This window comes from Brachyhypopomus gauderio, chromosome 4, assembly GCF_052324685.1.
Source record: "Brachyhypopomus gauderio isolate BG-103 chromosome 4, BGAUD_0.2, whole genome shotgun sequence".
NCBI classification, from domain to species: Eukaryota; Metazoa; Chordata; class Actinopteri; order Gymnotiformes; family Hypopomidae; genus Brachyhypopomus; species Brachyhypopomus gauderio.
Genome location: NC_135214.1, coordinates 14614702 through 14632196, shown reverse-complemented (window position 1 = coordinate 14632196; position 17495 = coordinate 14614702). Strand labels below are relative to the sequence as shown.

The following is a 17495-nucleotide window of genomic DNA, read 5'->3' as shown; positions in this document are numbered from 1 at the left end:
TCTGCCAGGTTGACTGTATTAGAGTCGTGCGGTTGCCGAGGATACTGGGCGCAGTGTTTGACACGCACAGCTGTGAGACAACGCCGCGTCGCTATGTCTCTGTTGTTTACTTCTGATCCCGGCACGAAGTGAAACGGCGCGGTGCTCGCCTGCGTGCTCGGCCCTGCCCGTCTGCGGGATCCGGCCTCCACGCCTTGCTCTGTAAATCCTGCGTCTTTGAGCATGACATTGTCCTGCCAGCGTGACGGGACACACACTCCCTCACTCTCAGCAGACCACAGATGTGCAGTGGATGTGCATATTTTGTTTTGTCTCTGACCATCTCCATCCTCGTGACTTTGGGTTTCATGTCTTCCTAATCCTCTCGTTTTTAGGGCCGTCAGCCAGAAACCATTTAAGTACACACTGGACACAAATGAGAGGGCCTGACCGGCATCGCGGCTCCGGGCCTGAAGCCCAAACTGCCTCAATGCCCTCTGGTCCCAGAGCAGGCTGTAGTGGCGGGCGATGCATCGGGGCCCTTGTGAGCTCTGTTCTGTGAGCGTGCGAGTACCTAGACGCCCACGTGCTGTGGTTTGGAGCTGCAGAGACTCCACGAGGTGCAGTTTGCTCCACAGCTGGGGAAGCTAGTAAATATTTACTTCTGCCTGTTGCCTGGTTTTGGGATGACTCTCTCGTGACACACCAGGGTGTGTTCGCACACGCCCCCGTACGGGCCTTACTCGCTCGGCTGGGAACAACGCCGCGTGAACTAAATAAAGTACATAAAGGTGCTTACTAAATGTCCTCATTAACCAGAACCAGAGCTGTCTCTTCCACTTCTGTCTTTGTCACTAGCAGAGTCTTTGTCCCTTTACAGAGGCTGAATCTAGCCTGTGTTTGGAGGCTGCTCCAAGATATTAGTGTTTGGTGCACATTACCCAAATTAGAGGAATAAATTCAAAGAGCTTCATATGCTTCAGCTGGAATATGAAGTCCCAAAGTCCAGTGACTCGGAAAGAAAGAGTCAAATATTTAAAGGTCACTGGCCATTTCTTACGAGGTGCACTCAGTAATTACACACTCAGTAACTGCTGTCAGGCTGTTGAGGTGATTTGTCTTCTGGATAGCGGTAGTCGTTAATGCTTTATTCTACTGTTATTAGCACTGACGTTCATTATATTGCCATGGTTGGGTTTGTCAGGGGTCCAGTCACGAGGGATGTCACTGGATGAAGGTTCAGCCCCGGGCCGACGCCGGACCACCAGTGAAGGACCGCCCCAGGACCATGTCCGCTCTCCCATTCGCTGCATTTCACCCGAGCTGGCCAATACCATCGCCCTCAACCCAGGGGGCCGTCCTAAGGAGGTAGCATGACACGCCCACTTGATGAAGCTTTTCTCATCATTAAGATTTTTTTTCATTTATGGGTGACCTGCATGTCTCTGTTTCCTTTTATCTATTTGTGTGTGTGTGTGTGTGTGTGTGTGTGTGTGTGTGTGTGTGTTGACCTGTCTTCCGTTCTTCTAGGGACACATGCACAGTTACAGGGAGGCCTTTGAGGAGATGGAGGGTGGTCTCGTAAGCCCCCCACCATCTGTCGGTGGTGAGGACCTCCCCAAAACCCCCGCCTTCCCCATCTCGCCACAAACCCCTTACTTCAACATGTGTAAGTTCCCCAACTGGAGGAGGAGGGCGCCGTAGAGCACAGGAAATGTTCTTCTATGTCATGGGGAGATATAGTGTAGGAACCTTAAGCCCCTCGCTGCTCAGATCTGAAGAGTTTTTGGAGAATCTCTGCTGTGTTCCGACTGTGGCCATGCGGTGAATATGAATCGTTTCGGTATTGACCTAAAGGAACACTTGCAGGCTAAATCTAGAACAGCCCTGACAACCACTTGTTGAAGTGCCTGCTATATTTTAGATCATGAGGTGTAACGTTTATAGCGAAGGTTATCAATAATCCTCCTTGTGGTGGTGGGTCTTCTTTCTTTAATAATAATTTATTTCTTCTTTCTCCATCATTAGGGCTAAAACAATATTAACAGCCAGTCTATAAGCCAATTATAGGTTTGCCTGTGTGTAAGTGAATAGTGGCATTCTGTAGAGCTGAAGTGGTGGTTGGAGGCGACCCAAGGCTGGGATGTTCTGAGCTGGGGGAGGAGCAGGGCATGGCTCCTCCAGCCCGGTCTGCCCTCTGCCCATCACTGGCAGATAACACGGGCAGTGTCGAATCATTGACACACCCAAAGGTTCCAAAGGGATTCCCCCATCGCTCTATTTCCTGACCCCCAACAACGCCTCATGTCAGCAAAACTGTGCTCACGCACGCGCGGACCGGGACAGCTCGGTCTGAATTGCGTATTACCTCATCTTGGCCTGTGCCGCCGGTTCGGTTTTAAAGCGCCCTCGTAAAAGGCCCCTTTACAAGGTTCTAGTGTGCAAACTCCCCCAAACCTGGTGTGGAGCTCGCCTCCTCCACCTGGTCTGTTTTTGTTGGACCTCCACGGCATTTCTCCTCAGCAGACGGGCCATCTGAAACCGATTCGCTGTTTTGGTTGAAATGTTACCCCCATAGAAGCTGCTTCAGCACTGCACCAACCAGCCGTGTCCCCCGAGCGCCACTCTTAGGAACGCCTAAATGAGCCTTGACGGTACTCATTGTAATATCAGTCTATGAAAACATTAAAATATGATGCTTCAGGCGTATTCCTTTTATGAGACATTAACCAAAGATGTTTGGTGTACGTTAGAATTTTTGCACATAATGAACCGTATGTGGTGTTTCCTAGAGGAAGAAGTGTAATGTCTAAAGCATTCATGGGCTACACACTATGTCTTTGGGGATTCTTGAGGCAGTGGTTTTCCTCCATTTTGAATCGGTAGGGAGCAGGAGACACCTAGTGTCTTCCCTGGTCGGTGTAAAGACGCCCACATGTTTCAAAAGCCTCTTTGAATCAGCAGAGTCACTACGGCCCCCCTCTCCTGCAGTGAAGTGGAGGACCACAGAGTCGTCCTCTAAACCCCCTCCCTCCCCACCCCCTCATGCCTCCCCACCCCCCTCTCTTCCCCCCTCACCTCCCCTCTACCCCCCCCCCCCCCCCCCCCCCCCCCCCCCCAAACACTGGGCCGTTTAGGCCATCGCACAAAGAATTGTATGGGATTCTTTGGTAAGTGGAGGACACGTGTCCTGCCCCTGACCCACTGTGTCCTGTGTTAGACCCGCCCCTGTGCACATGCTGAACCCCAAATCCATTCTGCTTCATCAGGCATGCATGTGGAGAGCACACACACACACACACACACACACACCACAAAACACACACACATACACTCCCATACACACACACCCATATACACACACAAACACTCACACACACCCATACACACACACCCATATACACACACAAACACTCACACACTCTCACACACACACATACACAGTCCTGTACACACTCCCAGTGTTTTTTGTGTGCATGAGTGACATTCATACCTGCTCCACTTATCCTTTGGAATTCAGCTCTATTTTTTATTATTTCTTTGTTTTGTCTGTTAGTCTTCTCCGTCTCTCCCCCACCTCACCCCCACCACCTCCATCTTGTGTTTGCCAGGCACCATTATTCCCTGCAGCCATCGTGGAGTTACTTGTCTTGTGCAAAGCTGCGTGAATGTATGAATGTATTCCTTTGGTCAAGCTCTTTGTGCGTTTGCGTGTGGTGTTGATGTGTTTTTGTTAAAGTTGTCTGCCATTCGGTCACTAAGTAGCCTCGTAGTGTCAAATCCAGAATGTTAACAGGGCACCTGCATGGCCAATCGAACAGCATGGAGCGTTTGCATAATTTCCTGATGGGACACTGTAAACGCGTCACCTACTTGTGTGGATTCCATCATCTTAACAGCTCAGGATCTGGTATGCCAGTCAGGTCTTCAAAAGAATCCAGCAATACTGCTGTTAAATTCAGAAAAGCGACGTTGGTGTCATTGGTGTCAAATTAGTCAGTGAGCTGTTAGCTTCCATACCTGCGAGCATTGGAGCGAGCATGTGCAGACCTGAGCTGTTAAGGTGAGAGACTCGGGCCAGTCTGGCGCTGTGAACTAAGACTGTGCTTCTGCCTCTCTCAGGCCGTTCCCCACCGGGCTTGGCGAAAACACCCCTCTCCTTCCTGGGCCTGAAACCACACAACCCAGCTGACATCCTTCTGAACCAGACAGGTTCAGGTGAGTGTACACGAATGCACACACACACACACACACACACACACACACACACACACGTATGTGAGGTTGACCTACCGTTCCTCTGTCACGACCGTGCTGTCCTCTGTCTCCTTTCTGTCTCACGTAGTGAGCTCATAATGTCTGTAAATGGAGCCGTCTTTACTTTTCAAATGTGGTTATGTTGGCTAGATTTTATCCTGAGTGTGTACGTGTGTGTGTGTGTGTGTGTGTGTGTGTGTGTGTGTGTGTGTGTGTGTGTGTGTGAGAGAGAGAGAGAGAGAGAGAGAGAGAGAGAGAAAGAGAGAACACTTTTACTGCCCTTCATGGGAAAGTGTGTAAATGCAGTCTTCAAAGCTCTGGCACCATTTCTGCACTTGCTGTTACCACAACTAACATCAGAACCACATCAGAATATAAGGAGACCTCAAAAAACACGGACTGATAAAGGACCTTTTAGAGCGTGTGTATCTGTGTGACGGTGTCGTGGGGGCTGTGTGTGGTGGTCAGAGGCGGCAGGGTCAAGTATGTTAGGGGCTGCTGATGGAGAGTCAGAGAGCTGTTTGATTTGGCTGACTGACTGAAGAAACTCTACCTGCTTCTAAAAGCCTCACACACTGCTAGTTTTAGCACTGTTCCTAAGCAAGCTAAATCTCTCTCTCTATCTCTTTCACTCTCTCTCTCTCTCTCACCCTCTCTGACTCTCTCTCTCTTTGACATAGTAATTCTGCAGTTAAGTATATTCTAATCCCTTTTCTGCTTTTCTAGTCAAATATGTGAAAAATGTCCTTTCAGCCTTCACTTATCCCCTCTGTGTGTCTTTAACAAACTCTTTCATGTTTCTCCTCTGCACCGATCTGCTTTCATCCGACCCCGTCTCTCTGTGTCTCTGTGCTTTCCTGCGTGGCCTCTTCCTCTTGTGTTGCGTGGTACAGAGAGCGAGGGGGAGGAAGGTAAGACCTGGCCCGTGACGAAGAACAGCTGCCCCACTCCACTGCCCAGCTCCTCCCAATCACCACACACCTCAGCTTCTCCACCCACCCTGTCCCTTCCCAGCCCCACATCTCACCATCAGCGTCCGCACACGTCCCATACAGAGCTCACTGTACACTGTAAACACCGTTCCTAAGGCAAGGTCTCTTAACGCAGATGCCTGTCGTCAGAAATAGATTCCATTAGCAATAACAGACAGGTCAGACACAGGCCAGAAGAATACAGGTCCTCTGTGGTTTGTGTCACATAGAGTGGTTGTAAATGCACCCATTAAGATAAGCCAGGATCTGTAGCCAGTGTGCCAAAGTGCTTCCCAACCACAGCACACCAAATCCCCATTTTTCAAAAGTTTTTTTTTTTTTTGTCTGTTTTGACCTTTTACTGTAATTGTGGGAACTGGGTATGTGCTAAGATGAAATGATTGTGTCAAATAATAAATTAACCAAGCCTGCAATTAGTTTAGACTATATTTCTAAGTGTTTACATATGTGGCGTTTTCCTTATGTCTCTGTGGTGGAGCGTCGGGGCTGTTTGAAGCTGTAAACGCTCAGCTCCACATATAGAGCTGGAGCAGTGTGTGTGTGTGTGTGTGTGTGTGTGTGTGTATGCATCATCCATCAGCCACCTGCTTCCATTACAGTTGAGAATGCTTCTGGGTGTCCGACAGGTGTCAGCATGCTGATGTGTGTGTGTGTGTGTGTGTGTGTTGGCAGAGCCTCGCAGCTATGTGGAGTCTGTTGCGCGGTCCGCGTCAGCGACAGGGCAGCCGTCCTCGCCCGTCTCTCCCAGCTTCGACGGCGGTGGTGTGGCCCAAGACGCCAGTCCGCCCCACCACTTCAACACCCTGCTGTCCTCCAGCAGTCCTGTCCCACGTCCACAGGGGTGAGGCCCAAAGGCTCTGGAGGTTCTCCAGAACCGATCTAGTACATCCGATTCAACTTGGCACAGTTAGTTGATATGGAAAGCAGTTGTACAATCATGTTTGCGGTGCAGAGACACCCCAGAGAGAGGAAGTGTTCCTGAAATGATTACTACAATGATATTTGTCCCCCGTTCTAGGGAGTATGCGGTGGATGATAGCGGGATGGTCCTGAGCTCACCTTCTCCTGGAGAAGCAGACCCTAGCTTTCACTCCCTACCCTCCCAGAGCACTCCCCGCACCCCTACCAACTCCTGTCCCACCTCTGCCAGTCTGACGGGCAGTTACGTAACTCCCAGCCCCTGCACGTCCTCACCAGAGTCTGTCCAGGTTAACGCCATGGGTGAGCAGCCCATGAGCCCTGATGCCCACCACTATGCCGTACCTACCGCCACATTCTCCAGCCCCGCACTGCAGATCAGGCAGGTGGGGCAGGATGGTGCGGGGCTCGTCCGCCAGCCGTCTCCGCCCGGCGACTATCGGTCTGGATTATCCACCAGTCCCGTGTTGCTGCGAGCCGGGATGGTGTCGCAGGCCACGCAGAGCAGTCCGGTGCTGAGCCGACAGACACCGGTTAGCCAGGGGACGCAGGGCAGCCCCGTCCTTAGCAGACGAGCTGTCCGGGGCAGCCCCGTGATGGGCTATCAACCCGCCCTCACCCAGCACGACCGGGGCAGCCCCGTGATGGGCTATCAACCCGCCCTCGCCCAGCACGACCGGGGCAGCCCCGTGATGGCCTATCAACCTGCCCTCGCCCAGCACGACCGGGGCAGCCCCGTGATGGGCTATCAACCCGCCCTCACCCAGCCCGACCGAGGAAGCCCCGTGATGGCCTATCAGCACGCTTTCGCCCAGTCCGCCACCCAGCCCGACCGGGGGAGCCCCGTGCTGAGCAGACAGCCATCGGTACCCGCCCAGGTCAGCCCCGTCCTCAGCAGACAGACCTCCCTCACCCACCCCGGACAGAGCAGCCCTGTCCTGGGCCGCCAGACCTCCGTCACTCAGCCTAGCCATGGTAGCCCCGGCCTGGACAGGCACACCACGTACAGCGGCTACACCACCCCGGACGAGAGGCACGGTGCCCTGTCACGCCAGAGCAGCTCGTCAGGGTACCACCCTCCCTCCACCCCGTCCTTCCCCGTCTCGCCCGCCGGCTACCCTGACGGTCTGGGCTTCAGACAGGGCAGCCCGGGCCAGCAGCCCCAGCTCCCGGAGAAGAGACGCATGTCCAACGGCGAGCGGCCCAACGGCGGCCTGTCCTACGGCACACTCAACGGCAAGGTGTCCTCACCCATGTCCAGTGGAGGGAACACTCCAAGTGTCCATTTCTTCCACACACTCCCAGATTTCTCCAAACTCAACATGTGTGGTAAGGCGCTGTCACAAAACTTTTAATACACCATATTGTTCGTATGTGATTGAATCGTTGACTTTAATGCTTTTAAATTAGCCACAAACTCCCAGTAAGCCAGAGAGCTTTTCCAGCACTCTGGAAACAGGGCCAGATTTAACCCCAGAATGATTATCTGACGACCAGCGGTCACATTCTATCATAATGACTAAAATATAAGAGATTACATGGTGAGACTAAACATGGCTGACTCATCTGAATACACAAATGACAAAATAACCCCTTTCACTGGGGCTCCTAAAGCTGCTTTCGTGTAGTGTGATTGTACCACCATATGCCAAATAAGTTTGCATATGTACTGTGTGTGTGTTTTGTTTTTGCAAGTGTGAACAGCAATTATTGAGGCATCTCAAAAGAGCTTCCTTTTGTACCTTTTGTATTCCCTTATAGATGGAAACCCAGAGACCAGGATAAATGTAAAATTTGTCCAAGACACTTCCAAGTTCTGGTACAAACCAGACATCTCCAGAGAACAAGGTAAGGTCTTGTTCATGTGTGCGGGGTGGGGGGGGGGTGGGGGTGCTGACTGATTTCTCTGTATTTAGATTGAGAAATGAGGCATAAAACTCCTATAAACAATCCCACTGTCCTGACTGGCCATGTTTTATGTATTCATTATGAGGTCAGAGGCTACTGGCCTCTACATCTGGTTCCTCTGTGAGACGAGCTTGTAGCAGATTAGATTAGTGTGTACTGGAGATAGCGCTACGTGCAAGATTATGCCCTGCGCCATATGCATTGTGTTAAGCGCAGTAAACATCTGTATCTGCAGTGTCTCCTAACTCGAACGCAATGTTAGGTAGAGCCTTTCTGTTCTCTCCCTCTGGCATGTTTAAACGTTCGGGTATTTCTCATGCAAAGTCAGGCTCCGCCACTAATTCGAGACGCATGGCTCTTTTATTCTGATCCTGCATCTAAGGCTGAGGTTGAAACTGAAATCTTCAAGCAGATGTCCATCAGCAGGGCCACCCATGTTTATTAACAGACGCCCTCGTGACAGGTGACATAATGAGACCTTTATGCTTTATTTTCACTCGTCCTGCCAGCCATCAACATCCTGAAAGAGAGGGAACCAGGGGCCTTCATCATCAGGGACAGCCATTCATTCCGGGGTGCCTACGGTTTGGCCATGAAAGTGTCCTCCCCTCCTCCGACTGTGCAGCAGACCAAAAAAGGTTTGCTTGTCTCTCTGCCACGAATGCTTCACACAGACGCTCACTCTCTATCGGTGTGGTCTTGACAAAACCCTCCTACACATGATAGCAATGGAGATCACACGCTGAACTCATGAGGTCTCTGTAAATTTCTCCACTCATCTGCTGATTATGGCCAACAACATCTCAGATGTTCTGTAGACCTCAGAGCCCGGCGCTCAGTGTCTGATCCCCTTGAGTGCTCAATCGACAGCATCGATCCTCCGTGCGTACTTCACCGTGATGCAGCAAACGTTTCTGGACGCGCCGGAGCTGAGGCCAGCTTTCAGCACAACTGTTCTTGGCTCTGCGCGAGCCAGAGGTTCAGCGAGACTGAGCACACGCCCTTAAGGCTCCTGCTGGACGCACACGAGCCCCGTTGAGCTGCTGAAGAGAGCGAGTTCATGAGAATACCACGTCATCAGACCTCTAACAAAGAGTGATATTCCTGCACATAGAGGATCAACATCTTTAAAAATTGTTTTCTTTAGGTTTCATTAGTAGTAGTAGTAGTAGTGATACTGATACCTGTTGCATTTTCTGGGTAAATCTGAGCTGTTGACACTGCAAAAGTTGATTTCAATCTAAGCACTACAGTGATTTGACATTAGAGCTTTGAAAATCCCATGTTTGCATTGTTCACCAGTGGGAATGTTTCCATTGGTGGCACAGGTAGAATATGAACTGACCAATAAGCACACCCCTCGTCCTCCAGTGAGTAATTAAAGGAACTTTTTTCAGGTGACATCACCAACGAGCTAGTGCGCCACTTCCTTATTGAGACGAGTCCGAAGGGCGTGAAACTCAAGGGCTGTCCCAACGAGCCCTACTTCGGTGAGTCTCCGCCCACACCTGTATCCTCAGCTCCTGACGGTGTTTATACTAGTGCTTTAAAGGACTAGGCTCCATCTCTTTCTCCTCAGGCCTGACCCGTAGTGACTATCATCTAACTTTGCCTGTACTGCACTATGTCAGACGCAACTCTCCCGTCAGGAGAGCTAAAAGATGATGCCCGACAACAACAGGGGTCAGATAGCTCGTCTGACCTCTGAACCAGCCTCTTCTGGGGACGGTTGCACAAGTCCAGTGTGAGGAAGTGGGAGAGGAAGGTTGGGTGTTTGTGGTTGGAGGCAGGTGTGAGGACTAGCATGTGCCCCTCCCCCCCCAGGGCTCTTATATGGGGAGCTTTCCTGACTTCTCTTCCTCTGTCTTGCTCCTGAGTGTATGTACCAGGGAGGGGCCCTTTGACTTATCCCACATTTAGACTGTGGGGGCCTGGTTAGAGTAGCTTCTCCTTTTACTCACACTGCTGATGGATTTTTATTTGGATGTTAATGGGACAGTTTAGAAGCTGACAATTACATTTATAGTGAAAATGCACTGGACTTGACCTCCTCTCAGACTCCACAATATTCCACAGTCCTTTCCTGCTTGTGACACATCAACATCGTTTGGGCTACTCACCAAATGACAGTAGTGACGGATGTTTTGTTCATAGCTAGTGACGTCTTTCCCAAAACATAAGTCAAATCTTTAGGGAGAACACTACTAATGGGTCGGTGACATTCTAGACTTCGAACCATCCGCCATGTTGTCATCCCAGGCTGTTACCGTGGAGGCCAGGCAGGCTTGGGCTATCACCAGATTCTCTCTGAGGCTGGATTGACACGCTTCATATGATGTATTTCAGAATATGGCCGTTAGGATGTTTGTTATGCGGTGCATGTCCTTCTCTGATTTCTGCTCTCGTAAATCTAATTCCAACTTTGCCCTTCTCCTGGTCCAGGCTGCCTGTCTGCACTGGTCTACCAACACTCTATTACTCCCCTGGCTCTACCCTGCAAATTAGTTATACCCACAAAAGGTAAGACGTGTGTGTGTGTGTGTGTGTGTGTGTGTGTGTGTGTGTGTTCTTTATGCACAAGACTGCCCTTTAACATGACCTCACGTTAGCTGCTCCATCCGTTGTAGTATTGCAACTTATGCAACCACCCATTTGATGGAGTCTGGGTGGTGGTGGGGGGGGGGGGGGGGGGGGGGGTCCTATCTTCTCTGCCCTTTCAGATAGTGTATGACGGCGGTGTGTTTCTACAGAGGAAGCACATTGAAAGCTAATAACTCCACAGTTCTGAAAGGCTTTGAGATTTTCAGGGGGAAAAAAGTTACCTACCTTCAAACATCAAAACAAAAACAACATAATGGTGCCATGACCCTGATCTCCTGATCCTTGTTTTGTCCTGGGGCTCCCCAAGGAGAACAGGAGGTGAAACAGAGGTGGGAGTAGCAGATCAGAGGCGTACATGCACAACCTGTTCAGCTCACTGCCGGAGACAAAGACATGCGTGTTAACACATCCTGCCTCCCTCATTAGCAGAGGAAACGGTGTGACCAGAAGGCTGTGTTCCGGTTGTTGTGTAGAGTGGATCGACTTCCTGCCAGTTGCGTTTTTAACATAGGCCTGACTTTACAGACCCCCATGAAGAGATCGCAGAAGTGGACGCACCTGTCAACCCTGCAACAGAGCTCCTCAAACAGGGAGCAGGTAAAAACACTCATTTCATTTGTTTCTAAGTTAACAGTGTTTTAGGGGTGTGCTACTGGGATGTTTCTTAGGTATGTGCCAATGACCAAGCATATATGCATTTTTGGACCATTTATATCCTAATAACTAGATCCTGAGAGGAATTTATTAAACCTACTATACATTATACAATTTTTCTTGCTATGGAAAATGAAATATGCCATCACTGTTCAGGACAAATTGTTTAAAAGAAAGTTTAGATGGTTGTGTAAATGGAGGGTTTTACATAGCTCTGGACTATATAAAGCATTTAGTAAATGACCACCACGAACAGACTCATTTAACCAAGAGCAAATATTATTCTGTCCCAGTGAACCAAACTTACTGTGTAGCTGATTGACTGAGCTAATACCAAAACAGATAGCAAGCCCATGATGTCATAGCCTTCTCTGGAAATAGCCCACTACCGTCTGCATGGAAGCAATGATTTTTATAGAACGGTTGGCTGCTTCTGTTCTGATGTCATTTCTGTAGCAGTGCCATTCTCTCTTTAAATCTGCTGCCACTTTTGTGTGACCGTAGGGCAGAAGAGTCCTGTTGAGGCCCATGGTAATCGCCGTGTTGCCTTGTTTTGTTTTTTCTGTTATGCCCAATAACCATTGACTTTGAATGGTGCATCCCAGATAGACGGCCTCTCCCGTGTCTTGGGACATGTGCATGAGAGAGTGTAACAGACTGTTGGAGACCGCATCCGTGCCTTTATCGTGGCCATCCACTAAAAATCTCATATGGCTGCTGATTAATCTGTCATAGCTGTCAGGTTGAAATCCTGTTATTGGAGTTTTTCAGAAAAGCCCTTTCTCTGCAGGCTGATGCTAGACAGCATGTTTTGAGATGAACGTTGATAAATTGCATTGCATGGACATATAAAAAATTAATACTTGAGAAGGACAATGTAGTTAAAATATACTAATTACCTGTTTTGTTTTGGTTTTATTTTGTTATCACAGAAGAATGAATGCTTTGATTGTCCACTATCTGTATGCCTAAACTAGGAAATATTAACTATATTAAAGGACCTTGGTCTCCTCCTTACACTATCTAACCCTTAGTTGTGTTTTATTTCCCAGCATGCAATGTTTTATACATAAACTCTGTGGATATGGAGTCCCTTACTGGGCCACAGGCCATCGCTAAGGCCATCTCAGAAACCCTGGCAACTAGTCCAGCCCCCACGGCCACGGTGGTTCACTTTAAGGTGTCATCACAGGGCATCACCTTAACGGACAACCAGAGAAAGTGAGTTTTATAAAAATGTCTGAAACTCATTTCAAAGCACCCAGCAACAGACACATTTACATCTGACGCACCGAGCACGTCTGACTGTTGTTCTCGATAAATCAGGTTTGTTTTCGCTTTTGTGTAATGTGTGGCATCCTCTTAATCAACAGGATTTTCTTCCGACGTCACTACCCCATCAACACAGTCACGTTCTGTGATATTGACCCCCAGGAGAGGAAGTACGTGCCATCTACAACCTTCCACACACACACACACACATGCACACACATATACATGCACAAACACACTAGCAACTACCATGTACTTTTACAGTGACCTATGTTGTCCTGTTTTAATGTGTTCTTAGGTGGAATAAGACTGAGGGAGACATTGCAAAGTAAGTGCTGACATCATTGATCTCCTCTGCACTACACCATAAACCCACTAGGGGGAGTTCATGAGGTGGGAAAAGCTGTATAACATAGATGTATAACACATAGAGTTTGTGTTGTTCTGTGTCAGGGTTGGAGCTCCATTTCTCTCGGAGAGTCCTAGAGCGTATGAGCGTTTTCACAGCTCCTCATGGCCATGCAGTAAAGCGACAGGGCCGTGTAATAGATGCCCCTAAAGGTGCCGTTCTGATGTCCTCGCCAGACAGCTGAGACAGGAGAGACAGATTCATAAGCTAGGCAGAGCATAAAAACTCACATACATTCTGTATGTATGCGATCTGAAAGACCCTGCTGCTGGCATCAGTGGCTCTTGGAGGTCAGCTGACTGATCGCATCCTCCTGTTCTCTGTGGTCATTCTCATCTCTGTCCTCACCTCAGCTTCTCTCAAGAGCGACCTGGAAGATATTAATGTATATTTATTCCATAGATGCATTTGTAACTAATGTTTATGCAAGCACTATATGAACACAACACAAACCCCACACTGCTGCACTGGATTTACGTAAAAAAAAATATCCAAGAATCACCCGAATCATCTTTTAAAAACAAAAGGCCGTTTTACGGAAGACGCCCCTGGAGCCAATGGCTCAGTTATGCATGAAGCAGGATGAACTTTCACTATTCAGCACCTCAGAATATGATGTAGTAATAGTTGATATACTTAATAAACTGCTGTTCCAGCTCTTTTGTTTGATGACGTTGTGTGGAGACCCTCTCTGGAGTTGTGTGTGATAACCTGTCCATGAGGTGGCAGCAGACAATTTGAAGTACTTGACCTTAAGCACCAGTTAACGAGCGAACTGCTCAAGAACTCAACGTGGTGGTTAAAGAGAACAAATTAGGGGTTTGTTCCTGACCCAATCATGCCCCAGTCAAAGGGGCGGGGAACATACTTCTACCATCTGCCAATCACTGTGGGTGAATCCATACGATTTCTGGTGGAATATCTTGGTGCTGATGTTGAAAGTAGGTGATGGCTGGCATTGAGGAAGAGTAGGTCACAAACTGTTTTTTTATTTTTGTTTGTTTCAGGTTCTTTGGATTCGTGGCCAGAAAACAGGGAAGCACAACGGACAATGTCAGCCACCTCTTCGCTGAGATGGACCCTGACCAACCTGCCAGCGCCATTGTCAACTTCATCTCCAAAGTGATGATTGGCTCACAGAAGCGATGAGCTCCTCCCCCAGCCCACCTTGACCAATAGGACTGCTTTCCTCTCGCTTCCTTTCTGACATATTCAAGCCTCTGCTTCTTTCATTTCGGCGTGCGTGATGATGTTTGCCCGTAAGTGTCAGAATGTTGGCCCAGGTGGCGATGCATGCACGTGTATGAGTATGAGTGTGTGTGTGTGTGTGTGTGTGTGTGTGTGTGTGTGTGTTGGGCGGAGTGTTCAGATGGCCTAGGGAGTTGAGCTCAGATGGGGACAGAGGAAGTGCAGACAAGAGGAGGAGTGGTGTGGTGAGGAAGAAGAGGGGAGATGTGATCTTCATCTCTGCGTAGGGTTAAGAGGGACTGACGTTAGTGAATGTCTTGCTTTAAAAAAAACCTAACAAAAAGTAAAAGAAAAATGAGGGACAATGTTGAGGCTGATATCAGGCTTTTGGACTGATGCACCAAAGATGAGACAGGTGTCAGGATATAGTTGTAATTATTTGAAGGCATTTTTCTTTCTTTGTAAAATAGGTTTGTTTAGAGATTGTTTTAAAAAAAACCCTCTCTATACATAAATTGTTTTTGTTTTCTCTGATCGTATTATATATATTCTCTTGCTAGAAGTGCTTAAGAACACTTTGTATAATGCCATGTGTCCAGTCATTGCTGGAGTCACATGGAGCCTGCTGGATTAGAAAGGGCTTCACTGTGAGGATTCGCTTAAACACAGGAGACCAAACGTTTCATTACTAAAAGAAGGACATGTGCCCGAATCCCCTGTTTCCTCCTCTACTGTCTCTGTTTCCTTGTATTCTTTTCCTTGAGAGGTCTGTGAGGTCTTGTCCTTTCGCTCCCTGAAGCCCACGTTTCCTGAAGTGTGTGTGGTGGCCCCAGGAGGCCCCTGGGGAGGCTAAGAGCATGCCAATGCCCTCAGAGGACCAGGCTGTGGGCTGCTCCTTGTCTGTTCTTGCTGGGGTTCAAGCCAAGGCCTTTTGTATACATCCCTCTATATGCAGACACTCAGGAAAGAGAGTTTTGTTTAGCCAAGTTCTCTCTCTCTCTCTCTCTCTGTGTCTCCCTTCATTCTCCCTGGTCCAATGTGGCCCTTCTGTCTGTCCTTATCTACCCGTCCTTCCTTGCTGAGGTGTCCTGATGTGAGGGCTTGACACTTTTTTTTCTGATGCTAGATCTTTAAGTCAGCAAAGAGCAGCATGTGTGCTGCACCTGGTGACCTGGGGCAGAGATTTGGGGTATATTAGTGCATACTGTATTTGCAGATGTTATTCAAAACAAACACACACACACACACACACACACACACACACACACACCTGTACACTCATACCCCAAAATAAGCTAAACATATTACAAAATACACAAAAAATGATTTTACTGAATATTTATTATTTTGCTACATTGCTATATGTTACTCATATACTTATGCATATATTGTATAGTCATAAAGATTACGAAAGCTTTGAAAAAAAAGAAAATAAAACACTAAAAACTTTCTCGGCTAAGAATTCAAAACTGAGAGGCTTTGGGAAGCGTTTAGTTATATATGATGTAAAGTATTTTTGTTTGAAAGCTTGTCATTTTATTTTGGATATATTTTCACTGCCTTGACTTCACATGACTGTTATTTTGGGCTGTATGGTAAGAGCTGATACTGTTGAGAATGACAGACACGGTGTGTAAAGGTTGTCCGGGAAATTCTGAGAGTTGTCATGCTCCACTAAGACATTGTCTTATTTTTTCATCCCTGTCTTTCTCACTGTCCATCATTGGAGAAAACCTAAATCCTGTAATTCTGTGCAAAGGAATGTCGGTAGCACCCCCGTGAGGCATGATGAGGTGTTGCATCTTCCCCATTTTCTGACATATCAGTCACTGAACCCCTCATGATGTTTTTGGGGAATTATTGCAGTGTTCTAACTGCAATTTGAGGCAAAAGAAACCCTCCATGGTCTGACTAGGTCAAAAGGATGTGTTTCTCATATTGTGTCCATGATGTCAGAGTTTCATTTAAACTCCCCGACGTATTCAGAACATAATGTCTGTTAACAGAGAGCTATTTTAAAGTGTTTCTTTGTTTCAAAAACAACCATCCCTTTGTGGCGTGTAAATACTTAATTTTTTTTGCCAAAGATTTTATTTCACTTTTGTATGCCTTTGTTTGAGTATTGATCACTCCCTGGCCCAAGCGTGTATCCAAGGATTTCTCATTGTGTTTAGAAGGGAGGACGACCCCGCCCCACAGAGAGGCAGAGACAGGCGTCAGAACGCTTCCCTATAGCCTTAAAGAACTAAACACTCCAGTAAGAACTTAAAAGCACTTAACTTTCAGTTGCATCATTAACATGAGCAAAACTATTACGTAGTACATGTCTCTAAACATCCTTCCGCGTTCACGAGAGTACGTGCAGCGTTTGCATTTCAGAAATCATTCTCACTTTAAAGCCCTGCTTACCTCAGTAGACCTTTCACTTGCCATGTAGATCTAGACTGGCCCACCTCTTATTTATTATGCAACTATCCAGCAAGAATATTATGTTACATCATTTGAATTGGTAATGCCTTTTTAAAGATATATGTATATTGTTAGTGTGAGAAAGAGTCCATCCACTATAACAAAGCTCTCACGATTGTGTGTAAGTCAGCGCTGTGTCTTCTCTGCTTACTGACGGGAACTCTTGGCCTAGAATGTGTGAATGTGCTACAGTTGTTGTACAGAAACATGTCTCATTTGCTTTATATTGTATGGCTTCATTGTTTTTGTTTCTTTTTTTGAAAGGAAACCTACATATTAAAGAGCAATCCAAATCAGATACATTAAAGAACACTGTTCCTTGAAAAAAATGTAGTTTCTTGTATTCTTTTACAGATTTCACTCAGTGGCAAAATACCTATTGCACTCTCTTAGCGAAAGCGTTGAAAAAAAATGCTAGTATTTTATCAGAATGCCCCCCAAGTGTTGTATATTATACAGATAAACATACACTCATCAGCCACTTTATTAGGTACACCTTGCTAGTGCTGGATTGGACCCCATTTTGCCTTCAGAACTGCCATAATCCTTCGTGGCATAGATTCAACAAGGTACTGGAAACACCGTGGAATGTTTCTCAGTGCACGAGTTCCAGACATACAGATTATATGGACGCACAATAAGATCATGATGGAGGTGAATGAAGAGGCTACGCTGGTGGATGGGAAATTTAAATATAAGAAACTTCCAGATGGAAGTACAAACAAAAATAGTGTTATTTGCACTTTATGTAGGAAGGAGTTCGCTTATCACAGGAGCACTTCCACCCTTCATTACCTCCTCAACGCAAAACATGTTGGTGTTAACGCGCAGGTCAGTAATGATAACTC

General features: G+C 47.6%; 1 protein-coding gene across 15 annotated transcripts in view; it reads left to right on the top strand.

Moving 5' to 3' along the window:
• Positions 1–16976, top strand: part of tns1b (tensin 1b) — a 164239-nt gene extending 147263 nt beyond the window's left edge. For 10 of the 15 annotated variants that reach the window (XM_077002483.1, XM_077002491.1, XM_077002489.1 and 7 more), the window contains 15 exons: positions 1184–1347; positions 1510–1648; positions 4102–4197; positions 5901–6069; positions 6247–7475; positions 7908–7994; positions 8564–8692; positions 9452–9544; positions 10497–10574; positions 11181–11252; positions 11814–11840; positions 12362–12530; positions 12683–12751; positions 12880–12909; positions 13998–16976. In XM_077002483.1, the coding sequence (XP_076858598.1) occupies positions 1184–1347; positions 1510–1648; positions 4102–4197; positions 5901–6069; positions 6247–7475; positions 7908–7994; positions 8564–8692; positions 9452–9544; positions 10497–10574; positions 11181–11252; positions 11814–11840; positions 12362–12530; positions 12683–12751; positions 12880–12909; positions 13998–14139 (2693 nt within the window). In that variant the 3' untranslated portion in view covers positions 14140–16976. Of the gene's footprint in view, positions 1–1183; positions 1348–1509; positions 1649–4101; positions 4198–5900; positions 6070–6246; positions 7476–7907; positions 7995–8563; positions 8693–9449; positions 9545–10496; positions 10575–11180; positions 11253–11813; positions 11841–12361; positions 12531–12682; positions 12752–12879; positions 12910–13997 lie in introns of those variants that run through there. The other 5 variants (XM_077002488.1, XM_077002492.1, XM_077002487.1 and 2 more) reach the window with 4 other exon arrangements.
• The last annotated feature ends 519 nt before the right edge of the window (positions 16977–17495 follow it).